This window comes from Triturus cristatus, chromosome 9, assembly GCF_964204655.1.
Source record: "Triturus cristatus chromosome 9, aTriCri1.1, whole genome shotgun sequence".
In the NCBI taxonomy this organism is placed as follows: Eukaryota; Metazoa; Chordata; class Amphibia; order Caudata; family Salamandridae; genus Triturus; species Triturus cristatus.
In genome coordinates, this window is record NC_140592.1 from 1,098,599,979 (window position 1) to 1,098,625,034 (window position 25,056).

The 25,056-nt window shown below is 49.8% G+C and overlaps 1 protein-coding gene across 2 annotated transcripts in view; it reads left to right on the top strand.

Moving 5' to 3' along the window:
* Positions 1–25,056, top strand: part of VCPKMT (valosin containing protein lysine methyltransferase) — a 111,917-nt gene that overhangs the window by 1,325 nt on the left and 85,536 nt on the right. For both annotated transcript variants that reach the window (XR_014968900.1, XM_085627001.1), the window contains exon 2: positions 6,044–6,154. Coding sequence is in view for 1 of the 2 variants with exons in the window: in XM_085627001.1 (XP_085483127.1) it covers positions 6,044–6,154 (111 nt within the window). In the remaining variant the exon portion in view is untranslated. The remainder of the gene's footprint in view (positions 1–6,043; positions 6,155–25,056) is intronic.

Genomic DNA, 25,056 nt, shown 5'->3' on the forward strand with positions numbered 1-25,056 from the left:
ATGGTAGTGCGGATTCCTGCCTTAGCCTCGCGCACCTGGGCTGCTAGCTGCAGTTGTTCTCGAAACATTAAAATGACCGCTATAGGGGTGCAACAGGTAGGCATATGTTTGCATGTCCTCTGACATACTTGGGGGGGCGGAGAGGTCCGCGTGATTTAATACATTTTTGTGCAAATGGCTAATGTCCACTAATTCGTCTTGTTTTAAAGTGTTGCAGTTTAAATGTGAAAGTTTCACATATAAAACGGACTGTGTCCCAGTTGTGAAAAGTTGTTTTTTAGGCAATATTGAGTAAATCGGCCTTTTCTTTATTGATTTTTATGTAAATATAAGATTCATTTTGTTTAAAAGTTACAGCGAGGGGTTTTATTATCTTTATTTGGATGTAGGGGGTGGGATCGAAGGGTCGTCCAAATGGGTGGACTTGAGTAGATCTATGTACACATTAAGCATTTCTTTCACGGTCCTTCCTGATCTTAAGTGGATGTTTTCAACTTTGTATTTGTTTACTGCACTTCAGTTTGCTTATTGAAGCAAACACTAATCTAAACACACTTAAACAGTTCTGAAACGTGCAACCGACTTTTCTTCAGCAAAATTCAACACAGGGGTTTATGTATGTAGGTATGACACACGCTACGGCAACCGACTGATAACCACGCGCAGACGATTATTTTAAAATTGCTGATTGTTCTGGAGCACATTTTGCGCTTGGGTCTTTTAAAAAGATTAAAACTGTTTGACCACTTTTTAATTTGCTGAAATTGCATAGATGTATATCTGACCTGATTCGGGGAATTGGAAGGAGGTGGGGGCAACTCTCCGGTCCACCACGGTCGTGCTCACGAGCGCCGTTTGAGTGAAGAGAGGCTGCTGAGTAGGGAAAGTGGCAACCTGACTTTGGTGGCTATTTTCTAGAGGTTAGCATTCTAGTTGCTGACTCTGGGGGCATAAATTCAGGCTCTGCTCGGACGCACAGATGACACGCGCCGCGGGCATGCCGCTGGCGTGTCTAAGGCAAGCCCATCTGCGCCCGGATGCTGTCGGCTGCCAGGAAACTCTGACCACTGTAACAGGTAGAAATGACGGTTCTAAAGAAAGGCTGATGTACTTAAGGGACAACACTTCGAGTAGGTGTTGTAAGAAAGAACTGCCAGGGGGATTTGGAATACTAGACGAGAGATGTGGCCATTGTGGGTGGTCAGTCACACAACGTAGGGAAAAAGCTGATCCACTCTACGCCCAGACCCAAGGCAAGTCAGGTAACAAACCCATTAAAGTCTTGGGTTCTGGGAATAACTCCCAGCGGAAAGCAGAGCAGGAGCACTTCCAGGCCCTGTATATTAATGTGAGATCTATACCAAAGCATTTCGCCGAATTATAGGATTTATTAGGAATCTGAAGCCAGATATAGGTCACATATCAGAGACCTGGCTGCAGAATTATACTACACCAGTGCTAGCCCTTGCGTTCCCTGAGGAATACATTGTCACACGACTAGATAGGGCGAACAAGAGTGGGGGGGGCCTGGTTATAGCCTCACGGGCCCCCCATCACATCAAAGTACTTGACAAACTTTTGAACGACGGTATGGAACTAATGGTGTTTCGGTTACACTCACGGTAAAGTGCGACGGGGGCGGTAGTGTATCACCCTCCAGGAGAAAGTAATAAAGCTTTCTGTACCTCACTACTGGAGTCCCTCGCACAATACATTCTACAATCGGAACTCTCTTTTCTGGTTGGCGACTTTAATCATCACTTAGACGACCTCGCAAACAGAGACGTGAAATGTTTGATATCGGCCATGAAGTCATTAGGGCTCTCTCAAATGATCCATGAACCTACTCGCATAGCAGGGCATACCCTGGTCAATATTTTTGCTCATATAGGCCTATCAGTAGATTCCCCGCAGGTTCTGACCTGGACTGATCATTTTGCACCAAGCTCACCGCTAATGTGATAGGCAGAGGCAGCAAGCCCCAATGCAGAGTGATCCCTCGGAGAGCATGGAGGAAAGTCACCCTGGTATCCTTCAGTCAAGCTTTTAAACTCCCATCCTTTGATGAAGAAGAGGCTAGTGACAAGGCCTTAGACAAATGGGAGGCATCTATCAAAGACACTCTAAACATTATTGCGCCATTTAGAGCAATATGGACACGAGACAGGGTCCGCTCTGCCCCCTGGTACTCCGAGACTCTTAAAAAGGAAAAGGCCCATTGTAGAGGCAGAGAAAGAAAATGGAGGAAAACCAAGCGGCCAGAGGATAAACAGGCCTTTTCAGCGTCACACAGAGTTTACTTAAAAAACTGTAATACAGCTAGAAGAGACCATCTAGGCTCGTGAATACAGGAGGCTAAGAACTCCTCCAAGGAGATTTTTTAAATACTCGAGGAGTTCACAAACCCTAAAGTAAATACACCATCCATCACCCCTACACAAACGCTATGTAATGATTTAGCAAATCATTTTAAGGACAAGATTGATGAGCTATACCGTTCCCTGACGGTAGTAAAAGTTTCTAATGGGTTACCCCCTTCTGGGAGAGACCCCTCACTACCCAGACTAGACTCCTTTACAATCATTACCATAGAGCAAGTGGAACCCTTGCTGGCGCAAACTAAATCTGGTGATGCCATTTATAACGGTTGAACTAGCCCCTTCACTAACCGAGGTCTGCAACATTTCCCTGGCCACGGCCACCTTCCCAAGGAACTGGAAAAAGGCTCATATAAAACCACTTCTTAAAAAAACGCTGGCAGACCCGACAGAGTTGCAAAATTTTAGACCAATCTCCCTCCTTCCAAGTAGCTCGAAGGTCCTGGAGACACTGGTAAATAAGCAACTGATGGGATATCTAGAACAGCATAGTCTACTTGACCCCTCGCAATCGGGATTCCGTGCAGCCCACAGCACGGAGGCGGCATTGGTGGAGGTCAGGATGTTATTGGACAGAGGGACCCCACTATGCTGGTGCTCCTGGATCTATCTGCAGCTTTCGAAACCATCTCCCGCTATGTCTTGTTGGACAGGTTGCGGGAGATTGGTGTCGGAGGACGAGCCTGGTCCTGGCTGCAGAGCTTCCTTAACAGAACTCAATGTGTCCAATTAGACACATTTGTCTCCCAGACCACGGCAGGAGACAAGGGGATCCCGCAGGGCTCAATCTTAAGCCCTACTTTATTCAACATCTATGTGGCTCCGCTGGCCACCATCTTTCGATCCTGTGGCTTTGAGACTATCTCGTATGCAGATGACACGCAGGTGATAGTCCCCATCGAGACAGACCCAGCGGGGACGAGTGCTAAGTTTAAGGCCTGTATGTGGCTAATCGCCACCTGGATGAGCGAGAATTGTTTGCAGTTAAACTCCAATAAAACGGAGATCCTCCTGTTTGGTAAGGCCACGGAGATATGGTCCTCAGACTGGTGGCCATCGGAACTGGGGGAGGCACCTAACCCAACGATACAGGCACGGAACCTGGGTATAATAATCGACAACAAGCTCTTGCTGGAGGAACATGTGAAATCAGTATCTGGAACCTGCTTTGGTATCATACGGATGTTGAGGAAAATCTTCCCATGGATCCCTGTGAAAGACAGAAAGACCTTAGTACAGGCCTTATTAGTCAGTAGACTAGATTATGGCAATGCGCTTCTAGTAGGAATCGGGGAGGACCTTGCAGCGAGACTACAAGTAGTGCAAAACACAGTGGCACGACTGGTACTTAATCAACCAAGGCGTACCCCTCCCGTCCTCTCTTGCAACAGCTGCACTGGCTGCCTGTGAGAACGAGTGCAATGTTTAGGCAACTAGTGATGGTGTTTAGAGCATGGCAGGGTACAGGTCCGCTATATTTAAGGAGGAAAATAATAGCCTATACACCTGCTCGCTCACTAAGATTTAGCAACCGGATTTTGCTTCTCCTATGTAAAATCGGGAAAAACCAAAACGAGAGGACGCGCATTCTCGCATCTAGCCCCTCTCCACTGGAATCTGTTGCTGAATGAGCTGCGCTCCTGCCCCAGTCTGGAACAATTCAAGAATCTCTTAGACTTGGCTCTTCTAAAGCCGTAATTCCCGTCTTAGCCGCTAGCACTGTGCCGCCAAAAGCGCAGAGAAATCCCTTCTGGGATGATTTGCTGCGCAATACAAGTCCTAATTATATTTAACAAAATATATTTTCTAAAAATCAAAATAAACCATGAATGCTTATTTGAGAGCGCGCGTCAGTTGTTTTGGTGTGGGATTAAATGCTGGAAAACAAGTCAGTTAACGCCTAGCGGCTCTTACGTAATCATAGCATCGATGTGATTACTCACAAAACACGTGACTTTTCAAATATGGAATAACAAAATGCTTGCCCAAAAGCCTGGTAGGTAGTTATTGTTTTTGTCACATTTTAAACTGTAAATATCTAGACGTAGTTCAAGCGTATTTTTAAATCCGAAGGAGAGCAATTCTAGCGGTCTCATGGCATACCGTTTCGTGATTAAAATAGAAGAGGGTATGAAAACATTTCAAAGGCATGTATTGTTGTGACTTGTAAACCATTGCCTAATATACAGTTGTTCATTGGTAGGGGAGTGCAACACTTTTTTCATCGGTGAATCAGTGCAGAGCATACATTACTTTGAGTGTGCGCGACTGTTGCCCAGAATGTGCAATAGTTGCCCAAAATGTGTTGTGTTTCACCTCCATTTTACTCCATACCATAATGCTTTGTAAATTTCAGTTCCTAGACCTCAGTGTGATCATAGGAAACCTTGCCCGCTGAGCCCAGATCTATCTCTGTGTAGTTTTTGTGTTGTTTTTATGTTTGCAGCCACATGGGTGTTAATGTCTTTCCTCTTAATAGCCCTGCACCTAAAAAGGAATGTATACAATTTGCCTTTTTTTGAAAAACGTGTGACTCGCAGGCAAAAAGAGGTCATTTACAACGCCAAAAGCTCTAACGCTTACAAATATGAGACCCATTGCATTGCAAATGCTTGTTAGAGTACCTGTTTGCTCCTAGTAAAGTACTGATACGCTCACATTAAATGTACTGCAGCAGTGCAGCTATCCTCCCTTTCAAATTAAATAAGTTTAGGCACTCAGAACCAAACAGCACTTTCCAATCTAACTCCCTGACCTTTCTTAATACTTAATGTCGACTACTCAAAGATTACGTGTTAGCTGCTGAAAGGGGAGGCTCTTCTGGACACCTGTGAACACTTTAATAAAACAAAAAAAAATGGCATTGGGTTTCCGCAATCAGCTGCATGCGTGAGTTACAGATGCTGCTGTCTGCTGAAATGGGAAGTGTTGTCTAACATGGGCTCGCCATTGATCCAGACTTAACATGTTTTTAATCAGACTGTGCTATGTTCTTTCAGCAAGTGTCTTGCCTTGTATATTTTTTATATTTCTTTAAACTTGTGTAACAAAAATAAACAATAGGCAGAGAAGCCCAAGTCCAAACAGTGTTTAATGCAAACTAACGGGCAGCAAAGCAAAATATCAAATACTATTGTAATTCCAAATAACTAGGGCTCACACTAAAAAAATGGTCACTTGGAGAAATGCACCAAAACATGCAAAATTTGGTCTAATAAATACATTTTCGCCCGCTGTAAGTTGAGGTAAACAGGTCCTGTGATAATAATCAATTAATTTAAACAGATAGCATTCCTAATCACAAATACTGGCCCTGTTCTAACAAAACACTGCTTCCCTTGCCAGGTTTGAAAACAAGGTTACACTTGCTAAGGTGTGCAATTTACATCATCAGACATAATGGCCCCTGGACCTACCGTGGCCTAACAAAGCTGTCAGTAAACACAATACAATATAAAGCTTTAAATTAAAACAAAACAATTGATTTCCTGCTGCACGCAAGCTATACAAGCATATTAGTGAAATATGTTTTCACAGGCTTCTTTTTATGAATGACCTACGTGTAATATTTTCTCTTCACACACATGCAAGGTATATAACATAAAAATAATTATATTTTCACACTTGCATTTATTTGGTGTAATAACATTTTTACTGTATTTCAGGGCACATGTTACAATAACAGATTTAGAAGACTTGCAGGATCTACTCCATGTTAATATTGAAAAGAATAAACACCTTCTCTCTGGGTCTATTCAAGCCAAGGTGCTGAAATGGTTGGTATGTCTTTTTAAAATGTTATTTTAAAGTGTGCTGTGTTGAAAGCATTGTCTTAACTTTTCAGAAATTGGCTTTTTTGAAAATATACTCTTATATGTAACTAAGTTTGCATGTGCTGCATAGCCTGTGTAATTGTAAAGTTTTAGCATAATTGTTAAATACTAAACAGAAATTGCACTTCACGTTCGTTTCTCGTGACGAAATGTAATGCGTTTTTGCCTTCAAAATGTGTCTGTTTTCTATTTATCTTATGCGTTTGCTTTACATACCCCTCATTTTTTTTCCGAAGACATGCGTTGATTTATGTTTCAAGTTAAAACTGTGCAGCAAGTGGTTATGATCAGTCTGTAGAATATGTTTATTTTACCATGATCTTACTCTTTTTCATTGTCAGGTTGTTTAGAGCATTGTTCAGGGCTCGAAAATCCGAAAAATGGTACTAGTCCTGCAGGTCTAGTGCCTTGGAAAATCCCCTCGACCTCACTTCAACCTACTTGACCTCCGTCTCCGAAAACGGAGCAAAAGTGACAAGATAACAAGATTTAAAGGCATCTTTATTGCTCATTCCCTTTGTGAGCAATAAAAATGCCTTTAAATCTTGTTATCTTGTCACTTTTGCTTCGTTTTCACAGATAGAGGACAAAAGTTAGTTTCTCTTCCTACTCGCCAGAAAGGGCGAGTAGGACCTAAAAATAGCTCGTCCTCATCAATTCTTCCTCGCAAATGCGAGCGGGCGAGTGGATTTGTCGAGCCCTGACTGTTGCTGATATTGTGCACATGTTCGGTTATTGGTTATCTTGTATGTGTTAGACTTGGCACCATTGGCGTAGGTCTCCCTTCCATTTTTGTTGTTTGTATCCTTCATGGTTGCTGGCGTTAGATGTTCTGGGCGCTGTGCCACTGCCATTCAGTGACACGGCGCGAATGCTCCTTATTATAAAATAACTGATGAACCGGTGTAGTGCTAGTTGTACCAAGGAACATGCTAGGGAGGTCGAATATGGTATGCTGCTGCTCCAAGTAATAACGTGCATCTGGTAGTTGTGATTGTCTTTATGTTCTGCGTGTGCAATTGCCGCTTTTGGAAAGTAGGTATCTTTTTGTCTAAGTCTTTCTGTGTGTTTCACTGGTATGTGTATTGGTTGTCTGGTTTAGAGGGCCAGGGCAGGCCGTGGCTGACCTGGGTCGAATGGAGCAATCTGCCGTTGAAGTATGGGGAGGGGTGACCCCTTTGATCTGAGCAGGGCTGTGCCTGGCAAGGTGAATGATGGCTCCACCTCCCGCTGGGTGTCTGATGGTGGGCCCCTCTCCCTGGAAGGGAGGATGCAGCCTCGTAAATAAAGTGACCCAAGTCGACACCAAACTGGTTCGGGCCGGGTCGAGTGATTTGTGACTTTCTCAAGAACAAAGGCTTTTGGGGTATAAAGATATGATCTGAAACTCCTTTGTGGTGTGTAAGTTCGGGATAACAAGACGAACCTCTGGCCGTGTAAACGAGAGGGAGAGGACTTTGAAACTTTCATCCATCCACTGAAGCAACTACCTGAGGGCCTGAATTGAGCTTGCCCCCTGCCGAAGTCTCGGGGACATTAGACTTCCTGCCCGGATTCCTATTGAGAGAAATCCTACCTGCAGATGAGGCCTCTGTCAAGAAATCCAAGGCCTCTGGATCTACTGTGGGGAACGCCGCTTTTGCTTGTCTACGAAAACTATTGCTATCGTCATTGTGGGCCGCTGCAGCTGAGGAACTGTGCCGCTGAGTGCCCATATTTGCCTTATCTATGGAAACTATTGCTATCGCCATTGTGGGCCACTGCAGCTGAGGAGCTGTGCCGCTGAGTGCCCGCATTTGCCTATCTACGGAAACTATTGCAATCGCCATTGTGGGCCACTACAGCTGAGGAGCTGCGCCGCTGAGTGCCCGCATTTGCCTTGCCTACGGAATTATTGCTATCGCCATTGTGGGCCGCTGCAGCTGAGGAGCTGCGCCGCTGAGTGCCCGCATTTGCCTTGTCTACGTAAACTATTGCTATCGCCATTGTGGGCCGCTTCAGCTGAGAAGCTGTGCCGCTCTGAGTGCCCGCTTTTGCTTTATCTACGGAAACTATTGCTATCGCCATTGTGGGCCGCTGCAGCTGAAGAGCTGTGCCGCTGAGTGCCCGCCTAGGCCTTGCTACGAGATCCATTGTTTTTAAAAAAATTTTTTTTTTTATTCTTTTTATTAAACAAGTAACAAAAGACAGTGGCTTACAAGCGTATATTTCTTTCCGCAAGGAACAGTATTGGTCACAGAATTATAACAGTTATGTAACATCGAGTGCACACTATTGTTCTGTTTCGGTTCTGGGACTACTAAGCATTGCTAGTTCTTCCAGGGAGGGGGCCAGTGGGGGCTCACATATGTTCCCACGGTATGCATTCCAATTAGTCCATAACTGTGTCCATTTTCGGGGACATCCACGGGCCACGTACAGTTTTTTCTTTCGCCATACACCAGTCCATGTCCTGTTTCCAGGCACTGACCTTTGGCGGCGCTGCCGCTCCCCAGTTCCTTGCAATGTTCCTTTTTGCGACCATCTGCCCCAGTGTCACCCAGGTTCGACCTCTAGTGGTTAGATCCGTGGGCTCCTAAATATTTAGAAGACATCTTTTAGCCTCGGGCCGCAGCCGCACCCCCCAAATCTCCTCCATGCAGTCATGTATTTTCCCCCAATAATGTTGGATCAGTGGACACTCCCAAATCGTATGTAGAAATGTCCCCTCATGGCCACATTGTCTCCTGCACCTACCATCTGCGCTTCTCCCCATACGTAGCAATTGGCGTTCGGAAAAATAAACCCGGTGGAGAATTTTCAATTGCACCAGTCGCAGTCTTGCTGATATGGCCACTTCCTTAGGGGAGGACAAGGCCTCTTGCCATTCCTCGTCGTCTATTTCCAGTCCGTCTCTACCCCATGACTCCCTCAGTGCCAGCAGGGGGTCCGGAGTGTGATGTATTAGTTTTTTGTACGTAAGGGAGATACTCCTTTCGAGAAGGTGCCCGTCTAAGAGCCTGTCCTCAAGCGGGGAGGACTCTGGCAGTGCCGATCCCTTTGGGATATTGGCTTGCAGGGAGTGCCTAACTTGTGCGTATCTGAAGTGCTCCGAGGGTGCCATGTCATACGTCTGCTGCAGCGAAGCAAATGATACCATTCCATTCTTCCCCCAGAGATCCCCTATACGTGAGATCCCGATGAGATCCCACTTATCGAACCCTTTCGTCCGTCTCAGCGTTCCCAATATCTCTGAGTCCCAGAGTGGTGTTGCCAGTGTAAGCCGGTTCGCCCATCCCAGGGTGCGGTTAACCGCGTACCAGAGATGCACTGTGTGCCTTGTTGGCCCTGTTAGGGGGTACCGCTTCTGTTTTGCATATAGCGCCCCGGCGAAATCCCCCCCGGGAGGAGCCACTTATCCATACTGTACGCTGGATCACCCCTGTCGCTATACCTACACTGATTAATGGCCGAGAGGTGGGCTGCCCAGTAATACTTCCTGATGTCAGGGAGGGCAATACCTCCATCGTACCATCCCAAGGTTAACTTTCTGAGGGCTATTCGTGGTTTCCCATCCCACAGTAAGTCCCGTTGTGTGGTTTCAATGGCTGCAAAGTAGGAATCCGGAACCGGGTCAGGGTAGTTTTGTAGGGCATAGAGAAACCTGGGCAACGCCATCATTTTGAAGAGCACGGCTCTTCCCAGTAATGATAGAGGAAGCGTCTTCCATGCGTTAGCATCGCGTCGGAGTCTCTGAAGGGGTGGAATAAGGTTCCGCTCATAGCGGGTCGCAGCGTCGGTGGTGACGAATACCCCCAAGTATTTGAACCCTTCCCTCGCCACCTGGATAGGGTAGTCAGATGGCAGGGCAGGGGGGTCACCGTGTATTGCATAGATTACTGATTTGCTCCAGTTAATTTTGTAGCCTGAGTTCTTCCCAAAACTGGTGAAGATGTCCAACACCACTCTTAAGGACTTTCGAGGGGAGGCCAGATAAAGGAGGATGTCATCTGCGTAGAGGGATATCCGGTCCTCCTACCCCTCGGCCCATTTCAGTCCTCTAATCGACGCGTCGCCCCGTATCCAAGCCGCCAGCGGCTCCAGGGAGAGCGCGAAAAGCAACGGTGACAGCGGACACCCCTGCCTTGTTCCCCTCTCGAGTGTGAATGCTTCAGATATCTTGTTGTTGACTACCACTTGTGCCAGAGGCTCAGCATATAGCAGTTGTACCCACCCGACAAAATTAGGGCCGAAACCCATCCGTTTGAGTACCGCCATAAGGTACGCCCATTCCAACGTATCGAAAGCCATGGTGGCATCCAAGGAGACCACCACTGCATCTTCTTGTATTGTGTGCCTGCGCCCCAGTACTCCATTCAGACGTCTCAGATTGAGGGCGGTATTGCGGTGTGGCATAAAGCCCGATTGATCTGGGTGCACCTGCTTGGTCAGTACTGGGCGGAGCCTGTTAGCCAGAAGCTTCGCCAGTATCTTGGGTTCTGCATTAAGCAGGGAGATAGGTCTGTAGGAAGCACAAGCATCTCTAGGCTTCCCTTCCTTAGGGATGGCCACCAATGTCGCCATACGTTGGTCCCTAGGCAGCCGCCCTATTCTTCGACTGTCTTCATACATATTTTTGAGATACGGTGCCAGTTTATCAGGTTTGAGTTTGTACAGCTCTATAGGTAGACCATTTGGGCCCGACGCTTTCCCGGGGCGGAGGTCGCGAATCGCCCTAGCTACTTCATCATTCGTGAGTGCCGTTTCTAACGTTTCCCTGTCCGCGTCCGTGAGAGTTGACAGCCGTATATTCACTAGTAGGTCGGTTGAGTCTTCTTCCGTACGTTCCGACTCCTTCCTGTACACCTCCCGGAAGTGCACCGCAAACGCCCTGGCAATGTCATGTGGCTCAGTGAGAACAGTCCCCGCTCCGGTTTTAAGCTCTGGCACCACTCTGCGTGCTCTCTTTCTTATCTAACCAGGCTATCATTTTTACTGCTTTATCTCCCTGGTCGTAGATCCGCCCATCCCTGTCCTTGGCTAGGGTCCTCGCGGCGTCAGCGGCCAAGGCCCGATACTCGGCTACCTTTATCTGCAGTCGATGGATGGCGTCTTGGTCTGCGCCCTCTCCCGCCTCCGCCTCGAGATGGGTGAGGTCCTGTTCGATATTAACCATTTGTTTTCTGTTCTCTGTACGCGTCCCCACAATTGCTGACAGGCTTGTCCCCTTATTACCGTTTTAAAGGCTTCCCAGAGTGAGGTGGAGGAGTCGACCTTACCGTCGTTATCTGTAAAGTAATGGTCTATGGCCCGCGTGAGGGTTGCCTTAATGTCTTGGTTCTTAAGGTACCAGGGATTTATCGCTGGTACGTGTCCCACCCTCTTTTCCCCGAACGTGAGGTGGACCCACAATGGGGAATGATCAGAGATGCCGCGTGCCAGATGGCTTATTTCTTGGGTGCTCACGCCCTGGTGCAGGTGCATAAGGATGTAATCTATTCTAGAAAGGGTGTTGTGCGCACCCGACAGGAAAGTGTATTCTCGTGAGGTGGGGTGCTGCTGTCTCCAGAGATCCACAAGGCCAAAAGCCTCTAGAAAGTTCGGGAGCCAGCTCTGGCTAGCGCTAATGTCTCTTGGCGGAAGTCAGTCCGTCGCCCCTGACACAACCGAGTTAAAGTCTCCTCCAGCTATAAGTACCCCCTCTGGTAGGGAAAGCAGGAAAGCACCCAGGTCCTTGTAGGATTGGGCTTGAAGTCCCGGGGGGATGTAGACTGCTAACAGAATCAGTGTTTGTCCTTCCCATTGCCCCGCTACGGCTGTGAAGCGCCCCAGCGGATCCGCCCACGAATGTTGGATATGCAAGGGGAAGGTACGTTTTAACATGATGCCCACTCCCCTGGACCCAGACGTGAACCCGGCGTGTGATACCATCGTGTAACCCCATCTGTTCAGTGCTTTGCAGGTGTTACCAATTAGGTGTGTCTCCTGGAGCAGTGCTACATCCGGGAGCTGTCGCTTGAGGTACTGCAACACTATACTACGCTTCACCTTGTCCCCCAGTCCGTTCACGTTCCAACTCAATAGTTTCAGACTTTTATCCCAGTGCATCCCAGACTTATATTGATTGTCCCTGTCCACTAAGCATCCCCTGCGTTCATCCCGATTTATCACTTTTTGCACGTTGCCTGGCCACTGAACAACTTCCCCATTTTCCCCCCCCTATCGAAACAACACCCCTCCCCAACTCCCCCTCCCTGCCACCCTGCCACGTAGGTCTGAAACTACCCACATCCCCAACTAGCAGAGCGCCTATCACCCCACAAACTAGTTGACTGTGCTGCGAGGAGGCGGGCGAGAACCAACCCCAGCCGCCCAGAGCCCTCTTCCCCCCCCCCCCCCTCCTTTCTCATTCCAATTTTCATCAGGCAGTTGAGTTCCCAGCGATGCCGACCCTCCCAACGCCTGCCATAAGGGTCCCTCGTTATACTGTCCAGGAGGCCTTTACCCCATCTTATCCGAGCAGGAGCGGTCTTCCCACCCAAGTCAAGTCAATCTCCCCCGCACCCCCACCAACAGCACAGGAGCGGGACGGTCCCCCCCCGCGGGGAGACAGGACGTTCAATCTAACAGCCCCCACCTTCGTGATCAAGAACTGTGTATACATTACGGTTTGTAGGGATCATTTTTCCGAGTCCGGTCAAAGACCTCAGGGCCGATCAGTCCCTCAGAGCCGCACGTGTCCCAGGGCTGCTCGATCTCGACCTCCACGAGCGGGCACCACCTCCATCCGTCCCCGACCCCCCCCGCCAGCCGAGTCCGACCCGCGGGGCCCGGGGCTCCTGCGACCACCCCTTGTCCCGGTGGTCTTCTGCTGCGTCGCTTGCCCATCCAACCAGTCCTGCGCCTCCGTTGGTGTGGAAAAGAACAGCGTCTTCCCATCTGCTATGACTGAGTTTTGCAGGGAAGAACATCATGTACTTCAGTCCTCGCTGCCGCAGGGCTGCTTTCACCCCTTCAAAAGAATGTCGCTCCTGCTGTACTTTAAGTGTGAAGTCCGGAAAGAAGCGAATGGTGGAGTTCTCGTAGCGCAGATCTCCCTGGGTCCGGGCTGCCTGAAGGATCGCGTCCCAGTCTCTGTAGTTAAGAATCTTGGCGATAATGGACCTAGGGGGCACCCCCAGCTTGGGTCTGGGAACCGGCGCCCGGTGCGCCCGCTCGATGGTAAAGAATGAGGAGAGCCGTTTTGGCTTTAGGTGATTGAGGATGAGGTCTTCCAGGAAGAGGTCCACGCTCTGCCCCTCCAGTCCCTCCTGGACCCCCACGACTCGTACATTACTCCGACGGGCCCGTCCTTCCTGATCATCAAGTCTTAGGGCCATCTGGCGGTGCTGGTGGGTGAGAGTGTTTATGCGCTTCTCCAGGTCCTTCGTGGAGGTCCGGAGCTCAAGCACGCTGGCCTCGTTTACCCTGACTTTTTCGGCAGTCTTGTTCATGTCAGCCCGCATTAGGTTCATTTCAAAGGACATTTTATCCATCTTGGTTTCGAGGGTAGTTCCCAGCCCTTTGATGGCCGCCATTATTGAGTGCAAGGACGGTTCCCCCTCCGTAGACTGCTCCCCCTGCGGCTCATTGTCCTGCGGTGCCGGCTTGGTGACTGCGTATTTGTCAAGTTTGTTCGACTGTACCGGTGCCGCATGTTTGGGCTTCATCGCGGTGAGCCACCTCCTGGGCTCCGCCACGAGTGTTCACTCACTGTGTAGGCACCGTGCCCGCCTGGGGGAACACTTAGCAAGCCGGGTGGGCCGGGACTCCCGGGGGCGCACTCTCCGTCCTCGCCTGTTTCACACCGTTGGCTGTCAAGGGCCCCCCCTCTCCGGGCCCGCTGCTCCCCCGGTCCTCACTGGGCCCCACGTCGCCGGCGCGCTCTTCTATCCGACTCCGTCCACTCGCTCGTCGTGTGGCGCCCCAGCGGTCAGAGTCGTACCGTCAATCCCAGTTTCCTTTTTGGGGGGGGGGGGGGGGACCGGCAACCCCCCGCTCTCCACCTCCGCTGCCCTCCACTCTTCTTCCGCCCACTGGCGGCACAATAGGATCCAGTGCGGTCAGTCCGGGCTCCAGGGTACGAGAAGATCCCGGAGGAAGCGGCAACCCCAGCCGGGCTGTGTGTGTTCACTGGTCTGCCACCACTCCTGTAATCAGTCAGGGTTCCCCCTTCCATCTTCGTCCCTTTCTGCGCCATTGTCCCAGACATTAGACTTCATCCACTTTCTGCCCGGGCCCTCCTGCGTGTGCTCCCAGATCGTCCAGAAGCGCTGGGGCCCCCAGGAGGGGCCGTCCTGGCCGCGTCGTGGCTCGTCCTCCTTCCTCCTACTTCAGGATTGAGGTGGGCGCTCCACTCAGGCACCACCACTGACGCTCGAGAGGCCACCACCCGCAAGGCAGGCGGGGGGGGGGGAAGGGAAGAAATCCACTCCCAGCAGTCACTGTTATTATTTGCACCCCCGGCGGGCCTCCCAGCGGCCCCCAGGGCAGCACAGTCCGCACCGCAGGTCCGCCGCCGCCTCCTCGCCGTCCAATGGGCCCTCTCCGTACCTTCCTGAGCGTGTAGGCCACGTCCGGGCCCCCGCGCCGTCCTTCCGTGGCCGCCCACGTCTCCCCCGGCGTCCGGGTCACTGCCACAGCCTAGCCGCCCTCGCGAGGTCCGCTCCTCCAGAGGTCGCCGCTGGGGGCCCGCCACAGCACCCCGCTCGCTGGCCAGGTCTCCACTCGATCGCGTCTTCACTCGCACCTCCCCCTCCAACGGCGCCGCTCAGCTCCGGAGGTGCGCCCTACGGATCGCAATACGGCCGCTGGGGTCCGTTCCTTGCTGCGATTTTGGTGGTGCAATGTTCCCCGGGTCTTCGCACGCCTAGGGGCCCCCTGGGGGTTCTGCCTGCGGATGTGTTACGGAGGTAGGAAGGGGTTAGGACCCCGACTCCGGCGGAGCTCTCTGTCCAAGCGGCCATCGTAGCTGGCGCCCGGCCACGCCCCCCCACGAGATCCATTGTTGATGCCATTGTGGGCCGCTGCAGCCGAGGAGCTGTGCCGCTGAGTGCCTATCTTGGCCTTACTACTAAAAACCTTGCTGTTGCTATTGTGGGCCGGTGCCGCTGAGAAGCTGTGCCGCTGGGTGCCCGCATTGCCCTACTATGAGAATCAGAACCACTGCCACTGTGTGCCGCTGCAGCCGAGAAGCTGTGTCGCTGCAGGCCTGCATTGGCTTTGCTACAAGAGTCCTTGCTATCATTGTTTGGGCCGCCGCCATCAGGAAGCTGTGCCGCTGAGTGCCCATCCTTACTTTGCCCCAAGAATCATCGCTATCGCGGGCCGCTGCAGCTGAAGAGTTGCGCCGCTGAGTGCCCGCGCTAGTCCCACATCTGGAGCCTTGTCAACTTCCGCGTGCGCCGCTGGGTGCCACTTCCACGCCCGTCCCAGGATTATCGTGCGTGCACACTGCGGAACGCCCCCGCCCAAGTACTGTGGCCGCTGAGGGTCCGCCTGCCATCCCGCACCTTCCCTGATGAGCTGTGCACCGTGCCCCTTTCTCCTAAGTACCTTGTACATTGTGCACCACCGAGTCGCATAGATCCCGGCCCCGAACCAAGTCCGTTCCACCCGCACGCACAAGTGCTTTCATCGCTACGAATCTGTAATTACGTGCATTGTGGTTCTTTGAGCATTTTTCAGTTTCGTGTTTAAGCTATATAAAGATAACTATTTTTTTATAACTGCTTGTGGTGTCTATTTTGTAGCGTCTTTCCTGCGTTATTGTGTATGGTCCTAAATGCTTCACACACTGCCTCTGAGATAGGCCTGTCTGCTCGTGCTACGTTACCACAGGGTTGAGCAGGGGTTATAAAAGGGTGTAGCCCCCTTACTCTGACTTAGGAAGAAGGGGAACTATTCGACATCGGCGCCAGCCTCTGTCGACTGAATGCCCTCATTTCTAACAGTGTGTGATTACATTTTTTTTTTTTTTGTTGGACTAGAAATTTGTCTTAGTAGTTGATAAAGTAGATGACATAGGGCACATACCTTGTCTTTTCCCTTATCTAATAAGCCGTTCCTCCCATGCCCACCTCGTCTATCTGTTCCTCGGTTTGTGTGCAGTGGGAGGGCTTTAGCCCAACTCGTATCTCAGTCTCATTTTGACAATTTTTACTAATGTATCCTTGTTGTCGCACACACATCTGTCTTTTAAGGCTTCACCTTCTGTGAGTCTGCTCTTTTTTACTTACTCTCAGTCAATTTGCCTTCTACCATTGAAATTATCTCTGGCCAAATGAATGGGGTTTTGGGATGCTACATCTGATATAGACTGCAGCAGGGGATACTTACCATGAGATTACCCCCTCCCCCCACCCCTTTTTGTAAATGTGGACTCTGGGATTGCTAGGCCATGGGAGGGTAACAATACGGCTCTAATACAATTATTATTGTTGGAATGCTTAAAGCATTTGTTCCATAGACAAAATCTTTCAAATGCCTTTTGTCTTGTCTATAAGAACACAAACCAAGAAGAAAATTGAAAGGGAACAGTAAGGGCGGCAATCTGTTACCAAGCTTACCAACATATGTTAATTGAACATAGTCTCTACCACACCAGTGGTACTTTTGTTCGTTCAGACAAAAGCACCTTTAAACACAGGAAATGTTCCCCACAATAATTAAATTATTGGCGTTGTGCCTGTAGGCCAAAATGTAGTCCGATAAGGCAAAAATAGCATATGGCAATTAAACATGCAATGTTCAAATATCTGTTTTCATTGAAGGCGAAACCTCAGTGCAAGGGTCAGAAGAGTTTAAAATGCTTTTATCCCATTTTTTTCTTTGTGCACTTAGGGAAACTCGCGTGTCTTTTTAATTCACAGCCCAGTATATATCAATAACAGATTTTGTCAGCGTTTGCTAGGGTAGCAAGTGGGTACTCAAAATCTCTCGACTCTGATAAAGATTAACTTTTTTTTCAAATGTTGGTGTTGAAACCATAGTTCTATCCTTGATCTTTATTCTCCTGCAGCAGGGGGAGTGGCCCTGAGGTGCACTATTTGTCACTCGCTCATATGCTTTCTGCTGCTTATCCTTAGAGATATGCCACTGTGCCGTATATCACATTACCTAAATTCTTGTCTGTATTGTTGGGTGTGACAAACTTGGATGCACTCATTACAAGCTCTTTGCTGCTGCACAGAAACAAAAGTTGTCATCACCTTGGGGACGTTCAGAATGTGAACTCTCCCCATCGTTGAATTCATTGGCAGTAGTCACAGCTCCAAATGCCAGCTGTTTGTGCCCTAGATTGGCATGTGTTGGAGCTCTTAAGAGGACATTTAATCCAGACACTTTATAAATAAACTCCCTCCTCTAAAAACGATTCACAAGATCATCCTGATCCAGCGGCGTACCAGCAACAGATACTCCAATACCGTACAATCACCTGGGCCCATAAACACACACACACGCACACAGCCTAGTAAAACCGCTGGAGTTAAAGTTTATGTTTCTGACTTCAAGATTAGTTTCTCTTCATTTCCTAACTAATCTTTTCACTGATCAAAAAGTTCTATCCTCTGGTTGATGGACCATTAGATGAACTAGTTGATGGTGAAATGACATTAACAATTTCTCTTAGTACCAATGAAATAACCACAGACTCAGGAAAATTTTAAATCTTTATGTAAATTAATTTGCATGTCAACCACCTTTAAAGTGCAGTACAGTCGTCGTCACTCATAGGAGAGAAGATTCAATTAATCAATCATCAAACACATACTTTACACTTGCAATGACTTATGCACAGAGAGGAAAAGACATCTGCACATTCACGGAAATAATATTTACCTAGGATGGTGTGAAAACCAACCCCCTGGCCAAAGGGCTGGTAAGGGTCCCCCGGGAAAGATCAGGCGACAAAGGCTTCAGGACAGGATAGATGACCTCTCTAACACAGACGCTTGCGTAGCACCCCTCTGACACACTCTTCCTCCTCGAGAGTCTTCCGCGATCTTCTTCTAGATTTTATTTAAGATAGATAGTTCTGCATTCGATTCTTCATCAGCATCTCTTGTCACTCCAACAGCATCCCGAGCTCTGCAGCATTCAGCAAATCTTCATCTGACTAACTATAAGACTACCTCAATTATACCTTTCAATATTCATGTACCACCCATTAATGTTTCATTATCGTAAAAATACTGACTTCTGATTGGACAGGCAAGGGGGGAAGATCATCACACCATGCTTATGTCATATTAATCTATCATTTCATTGTTCACAGACCCAACCCCTTAATTTTTATTCCAAAACTTTATTCCCACCCGTATTCACAACATTTGTTGTATTTTGTCGTGAACATCCATTCATCCAGAGGTCTTCAGTGCTTGTTCCCAGGGTAGGTAACTTTTTTTTTTTTAATAACTTTATTTTTATTTTCCTGTATCAATAAAAAACAAAACATGCAGATGGGAAAAGAAATCATCAACACCAAAGATACGATCAATAATATGCACGGAGTTACAATAATGGACGCTGAACATTGCTGGGGATTGTTCAAGAAAATACAGACATTCACATCAACGGTGAACGTCCAATAAGTACACAAGGCAAGACCTCCCAGAGTTCCAATCTCGAATGGATGGTGGGGAAACATTTCTCACGGGCCAGGTGTAGACCCGGTATGAGACAATGGAAGGGCTCCTCCCTCTGTACCAAGTTCTAGTTTGTAATATTTCAACCATTGGGACCAAATTTTTTAAAATTTGCGCTAGGCAGCCCCTCGCCTTATAAACCACTTTCTCAGCCGCCATGTAGAGATCCATGTTGGACTACCACTCCATAAGTGTAGGAATGTGATGTGCACCCCAGTACTTGGCAATATCCCTTTTAGCCACCACTAACCCCAAGTTGGCCAGTAGGAGCCCATAGCGTGGCAGGTCAATATCCGTGGGAATTCCTAGGAGTAAGAATTTCACGTCCATCTCTATGTTTGCCCCGAGTATTTTGTTTAATTCCTCCACTATTGTGTGCCAATAGGGCTGGATGTAGCTGCATTCCCAAAGAGTGTGAATATACGTGCCATATTCCGCCCTGCATCTGAGGCATGCAGGGTTGTCCACCCTCCCCATCCTGTGTAGACGTTCCCTATCATAGTAGACCCCATGAAGGATCTTGTATTGAATAAGGCGCAATCTTAATTTGATTGCTGTCTCTTGTGGGTGCATGAGGGCCGCTTTCCAGTCTATATCCTCGAGTGGCCCCGTGGTGAGTTCCCATTTTGCGCGAAGTGGACCACGATTGTCTGGCATATTATTAATAAGCGTTTTGTATGTCAGAGATATTGCCTGAGCCGGGATCTCCTCCTGAAGGAGTCTGCCTTCAAGGGGGGCATATTCTGGCAGCGTCACATCGTCTAGTCTCTCCACCTGCCAGGCATGTCGAAGTCTAAGATAAGCGTAGGTTTGGGAACGATGTAATTGGTATTTGGATTGAAGGAAAGAAAAAGAAGCCAGAGAGCCTCTCTCCAAGAGGTCTCCAATCTTCGAAATGCCAATAAGGTGCCAATTCTTGAATCCCCTCAGCTTTTTAATCTCAGGCAGGCTAGCCCCTTCCCACAGGGGGTTCTCACTCGTAGATTTCCCCTCCCATCTCATCAATTTCCCTGCAGATTTCCAGGCCTCTATTACCCTCTGCGTCGCCGTAAGAAGTCGCGACTTTCCTGCTCCCACATATAAGTAGTGCAGCGGGGAACGTTCATGGAACTGGAGTCTTTCCAGCCTATACGTCGGGTGATGCCCTGGTGTGTGGTTCCATTAATTAATAATGATAAGGTGGGCCCCCCTATCATAGGCCCTTATATCCGGTACGGCCAATCCTCCATTATAGGGGTTACGTTGCAGGGTCAGCAACGCTATCCGCGGATCAGCACCGTCCCATAAAAGGAGGTGCAACTCACTGTTAATGAGAGTAAAAATAGTGTCCGGTATTTTGTAATATGTGTTCTGGAGAACGTAAAGAAGCAGAGGAAGCGTTACCATTTTATACATTGCGGCTCACCCCAGTCAGAGGGAGTTTTCTCCAGCGTTTCCCATCCGCCTGAAAATTAAGCAACACTCGTCGTATATTGCGATCCAGGCGAAGCACAGGGTCGGTGTTGATGTAGAGACCTAGATAAAGAAAGCCCTCCGTGGCCAGGCGCAAGCTGTGGGGATAAATGTAGGGCACTAGGTCCCCCCTTAGCGGATAAAGGGTAGACTTAGTCCAATTGATCTTATAGCGAGCGTAGCTGCCATATTCCTCAAAGATGTGCAAAAGGCGGGGGAGTGTTTCAGCGGGTTGTGTGATATAGAGCAGAACATCGTCTGCGTACAACGAAATACGCTCTCCCTCTAGGGAATCCATACTGGCTAGGAAGCCGCCCTGTCCCGGTCGGTACGAACCACACAAGCCAGGGGCTCCAATATGGAGGGCAAACAGTAAAGGGGATAGAGGGCATCCCTGCCTGGTCCCCCTCTGAATTGGCCAACTATCCGAGAGAGTGCCGTTGACCCGGACTCATGCCTTGGGCATGTTATATAACAACGCCAGCCATGCTAGGAAAATCGAACCGAAGCCCATTGCTTCCAGAGTACGCCACATAAAGGGCCAGCGGATAGTGTCGAACGCTTTATCCGCATCAAGTGAGAGAAGCAGATGAGGACTATCTCAGCCACGTACTGTGTCCATCCAGTTACCTAGACGGCGCAAATTGAAACGTGTAGCGCGTTTAGGCATAAAACCAGACAGGTCCTTGTGTACCAGCGTAAGAATCACTTTCACCAGCCGCTGTGCAAGAATCGTGACCAGGATCTTTGTTTCAAGATTAAGAAGGGATATGGGGCGATAGGACCCACAGTCATCTGGGGGCTTCCCTTCCTTGTGGATAACCACCACCGTGGCCAGACGAAGATCTGGTGGGAGACACCCGTGCTCTTTTGATTCCAGAAACATCTTAAGGAGATGGGGTGCCAACAATGCACTGTTCAGTATGAAAAATTCACCCAGCAGACCATTAGTGGCTTGAGTTTTACCTGCCTATTGCCTCGGTGACCTCCGCCAATGTCAGGTCTCCTTCCAAACTGTCTCAGTCTTCGGGTGTCAGGGTGGGCAGATCAACATTCTGGAGATAGTGGCGTATCTGGGAGTCCCCGGTCTGCGTGCGGACCTCGTAGAGGGTCTTGTAATACCGCTAAAAAGCTCCCGCAATATTTTCTGGAGTAGTATGGACACTCTCTCGTTCTTTTATAGACATTACCCATCGTGACTCCAGTTCTTTCCTCCCCAGTCACACTAACCGCTTTCCTGCCCTATCTTCAGTTTCGCACAGTCTATGTTGGGTTGCTAGCTGGTGCGCTTTTACCTCATCAGTCGCAAGCGCTAAATACTCTCGCCTGGTTAGCTCAAGGCGACGCATAACTTGTTCCGTCAGTGTGGCCGGATTAGCCCCCTCCAGATCGAGGAGTGTACATTCTAACTCCTCAAGCTCCTGGGTCGCACGCTTCTTCCTATGGGCCAGTATATTTTGCGCCCTGTCACGCAACACCGCCTTGTAGGCCTCCCACAAGGTGACCGCCGATGAGACAGAACCTTCATTTTCAGTGAAATATAACTGGGAATCGACACGGAGCTCCTCGGCAACTGTCACATCTCGCAAATCCCATGCATTAAGTCTCCATTGTGGTGGTCGACGACTGCCTCCACCACCCACTTTCATGAATAGGGGAGAATGGTCCGATATGCCCCTAGCCAGATACTCAATCTTGTCCACACGCTGTATCTCCCCCGCAGGGGCGAGAAGATAGTCTAAGCGGGAGAACACCTTGTGGGCGCCAGAAAAATAAGAATACGTCTGCTGATGCGGAAGGTGGCGCCGCCACAGGTCAGAGAACCCTAGTGACTCCAAGAACCGGGCCAAAGGCATAAAATCGGGAGCGTCTCCTCAATATAAGGAGCGGTCCAGCAAGGGATTTACTACATTGTTGAAGTCTCCCACAAGGATATGTATGGCAGGGCCAGAGTGTAAGTGGAGCGCAGACAATTTGTCTAGCGTGCGTTGCTGAAGCCGAGGAGGTGCATAGACACTAGCCAAGAGGTATGTCTTCCATTTCCACACCCCCCTAACTGCCACGTATGTCCCTTCAGGGTCCACCCATGTGTGCATGACATGAAAGGGAGGCGATTTCCTAATTAGGATCTCCACCCCACGGGATCCACGGGTAAATCCTGCATGTGCCAAAGTAGTGTAACACCCACGTCCCAGAAAGGAACAAGTCGATCCCAGCAGGTGTGTCTCCTGTAGGAATATTATATCAGGTCTATGTCTTTTAAGATATCGGGCTACCAACTCTCGCTTCACCTTGTTACCCAAACCGTTGACATTTCATGTCATTACTACATGTTCATCATCGGGCATAGTACTGCAACTGTGAAATCTCTCTGTGTCCACTCTCAATGGAAATACATCCCCTCCTCTATTCCTCCCACCCTCCACATCAGTGTGATCACATCCCCTAGTCAAATAATTTCCGTTCCCATCACATAACCTCCAAACAAAACTCAAAACACCACAACAGCCCCCCCCACACTCTCTTGACGCTCCCCCCTTCTTCCCACTCGTCAACATGACAACTTTGGAGCAGATCGTCCACTAAGAGGTCTGTTATCCACCCGCCCCTCCCACCCAATTAACTACACAATACCAATACAATCGCAACACACTCACTCCCTTCCCAGCGCGAATCTAAACTAGTGAATAATCACTGGAGCGCAGGAAAGTCTTACTGTCTGGCAGCGGCCAGCAGGCCCCGCCTCTCAAACCTCTTCGCCCACCACAGGAGGCTGCCCAGTCTGCTTTTCAGGAACTTGAAGATCTGGGTCCGTCGCTTCCATGCGCAAAATACGGTTAAGTAGCGGGTGGGCATCGGGCAGTTCGTCAGTCTTCATGTTCAGACAAGTCGGTTCGGCCCGTATCATCCGGCCCGTCCGGGGGATCAGCAGATCTCGAGCGAGGCCACTCCTCCCCAGAGTCTGATAGGAGTGTGTCCGTGCCTCCAGACCACAACGCTGTACCCGGCGAACTTTCCCCCCCCCCCCCCGCTGAGTTCCTGGGTCACAAGCCTCGCTGTTGTCGTTTTCCTTTGAGTCTGTCCTTGTACCGGGCCTATCGTTTGAGCGGAGAGTTATTGTAACTCTGTGGTGCTGGCCGTCGCATTTGTGGTCGCTCTTCCACCCAGGACCATGCCTCCTCTGGGGTATGGAAGAACAACGTAGAGGTCTGGACGATGACCTTCAATTTGGCCAGAAACAGCAACATATATTGGATCCCCATGGCACGCAGCTTGATCTTAACTTGATCGAAGGTCCACCTCTGTTTTTGTACGTCGCGAGAGTAGTCAGGAAAGACCATCACCTTTGTGTTCTGGTATTGGATCTCTCCCTTTTTCCGGATTTCTTTCAGTATTAAGTCTCTATCATGAAAGTTCAGAAAGCGCGCTATCAGGGGTCGTGGAGGGGCTCCCGGTGGGGGAGCGAAGCTGGGCATCCTATGCACCCGTTCTATTACGAAACAGGTCGAGAACGGTGCCTGAAGCAGCACCTCTTTCTGGAACGTCAGAAGAAACTGTCCTGGGTCCCCCCCTCCGCCCGTTCAGGAAAGCCAACAAATCGAAGGTTATTCCTCCTTGCTCTGTTTCCGCATCATCGACTCTCCAGCCAACCTCCGCCACCGAAGACCGGAGCACCGCAACATCCTTGCACGTGGTTTGGGAAGTATCCTCCAGCTCCGAAATGCGGTGCTCTGCTTCCGTCACCCGTTCCGAGACTTTGCGGAGATCCTGACGCAGCAACGTCACCTCGGAGCGAACCTCTGCTATCTTCCCTTCCAGACTCTCCCTGGACTCACGGATAGCCTGCAGGATGGATGCTGTATCCGGAGGAGGGGCCGGTCCACTCTCCGCGCCCTGTGCAGGTGTCAGCGCCTTGGCAAAGCGATCCAATTTGCCCTGTCGGGATAGACGGGGTTCTTTATCTTTGTCCTCCGTCATGATGGGAAGGCACGGAGGAAGAGGTGGCCCAACCAACCTCAACAGGGGCCACTACGTGCACCACCAGGCAACAGTCGCTGCGTCGGCCGGTTCCGGGGACAGGCAGTTGGGGGGTGGAATCCCAGATAGGCTGTTGCGAATAAGCTCTGGGTCGTATGGGGGTCTGCTGATAATTCACCAGATCGGTCAATGCAACGCTGTGTACCCCCTCACAGCACTATCTTTCGGCACAGGCGAGAGCCCCTCAAGCAGGGGACCAAACGCCCTCAGTAGTTCAGGAGGGCCGGTTCAGGGGTGAGGAAGCCGTCCAGGGGGCCACATGGGCACGAGGGCACCACAGCGCATAACATGGAAAGGGGCCAGGAGTAAGGGCTGTGCCCCGCAAGCCTCCAGCTGACAGCGTGCAGTGCCCAAGACAACTGCGCCACTCGTGTATAGTGTTGTCTCCGCGTCCCAGAGCACCGCAAGTAGGGCAGATCTCACGCACCGGACTGGTCCCTCAGGATATCACCGGTGCCCCCACTTAGGCCCCAGGGGATGTAGCACCCTGAAAGCGGTCTACCCCCTCCCTCTCCCCCGCCCCCCCCCCCCCCCGAGAGCCCACGTGTGCGGCTTTGGTGTCGTCTTGCTGTTTCTTCACCGGTTGAATGCTGTGGCGCACTGCTAAGGTGAAGCCTTCGCCAGACAGATAAACAATGCTGTTTGTCCCTTTATAACCGGACAGATCCTCGAATTCAGGCTTATTGGCAA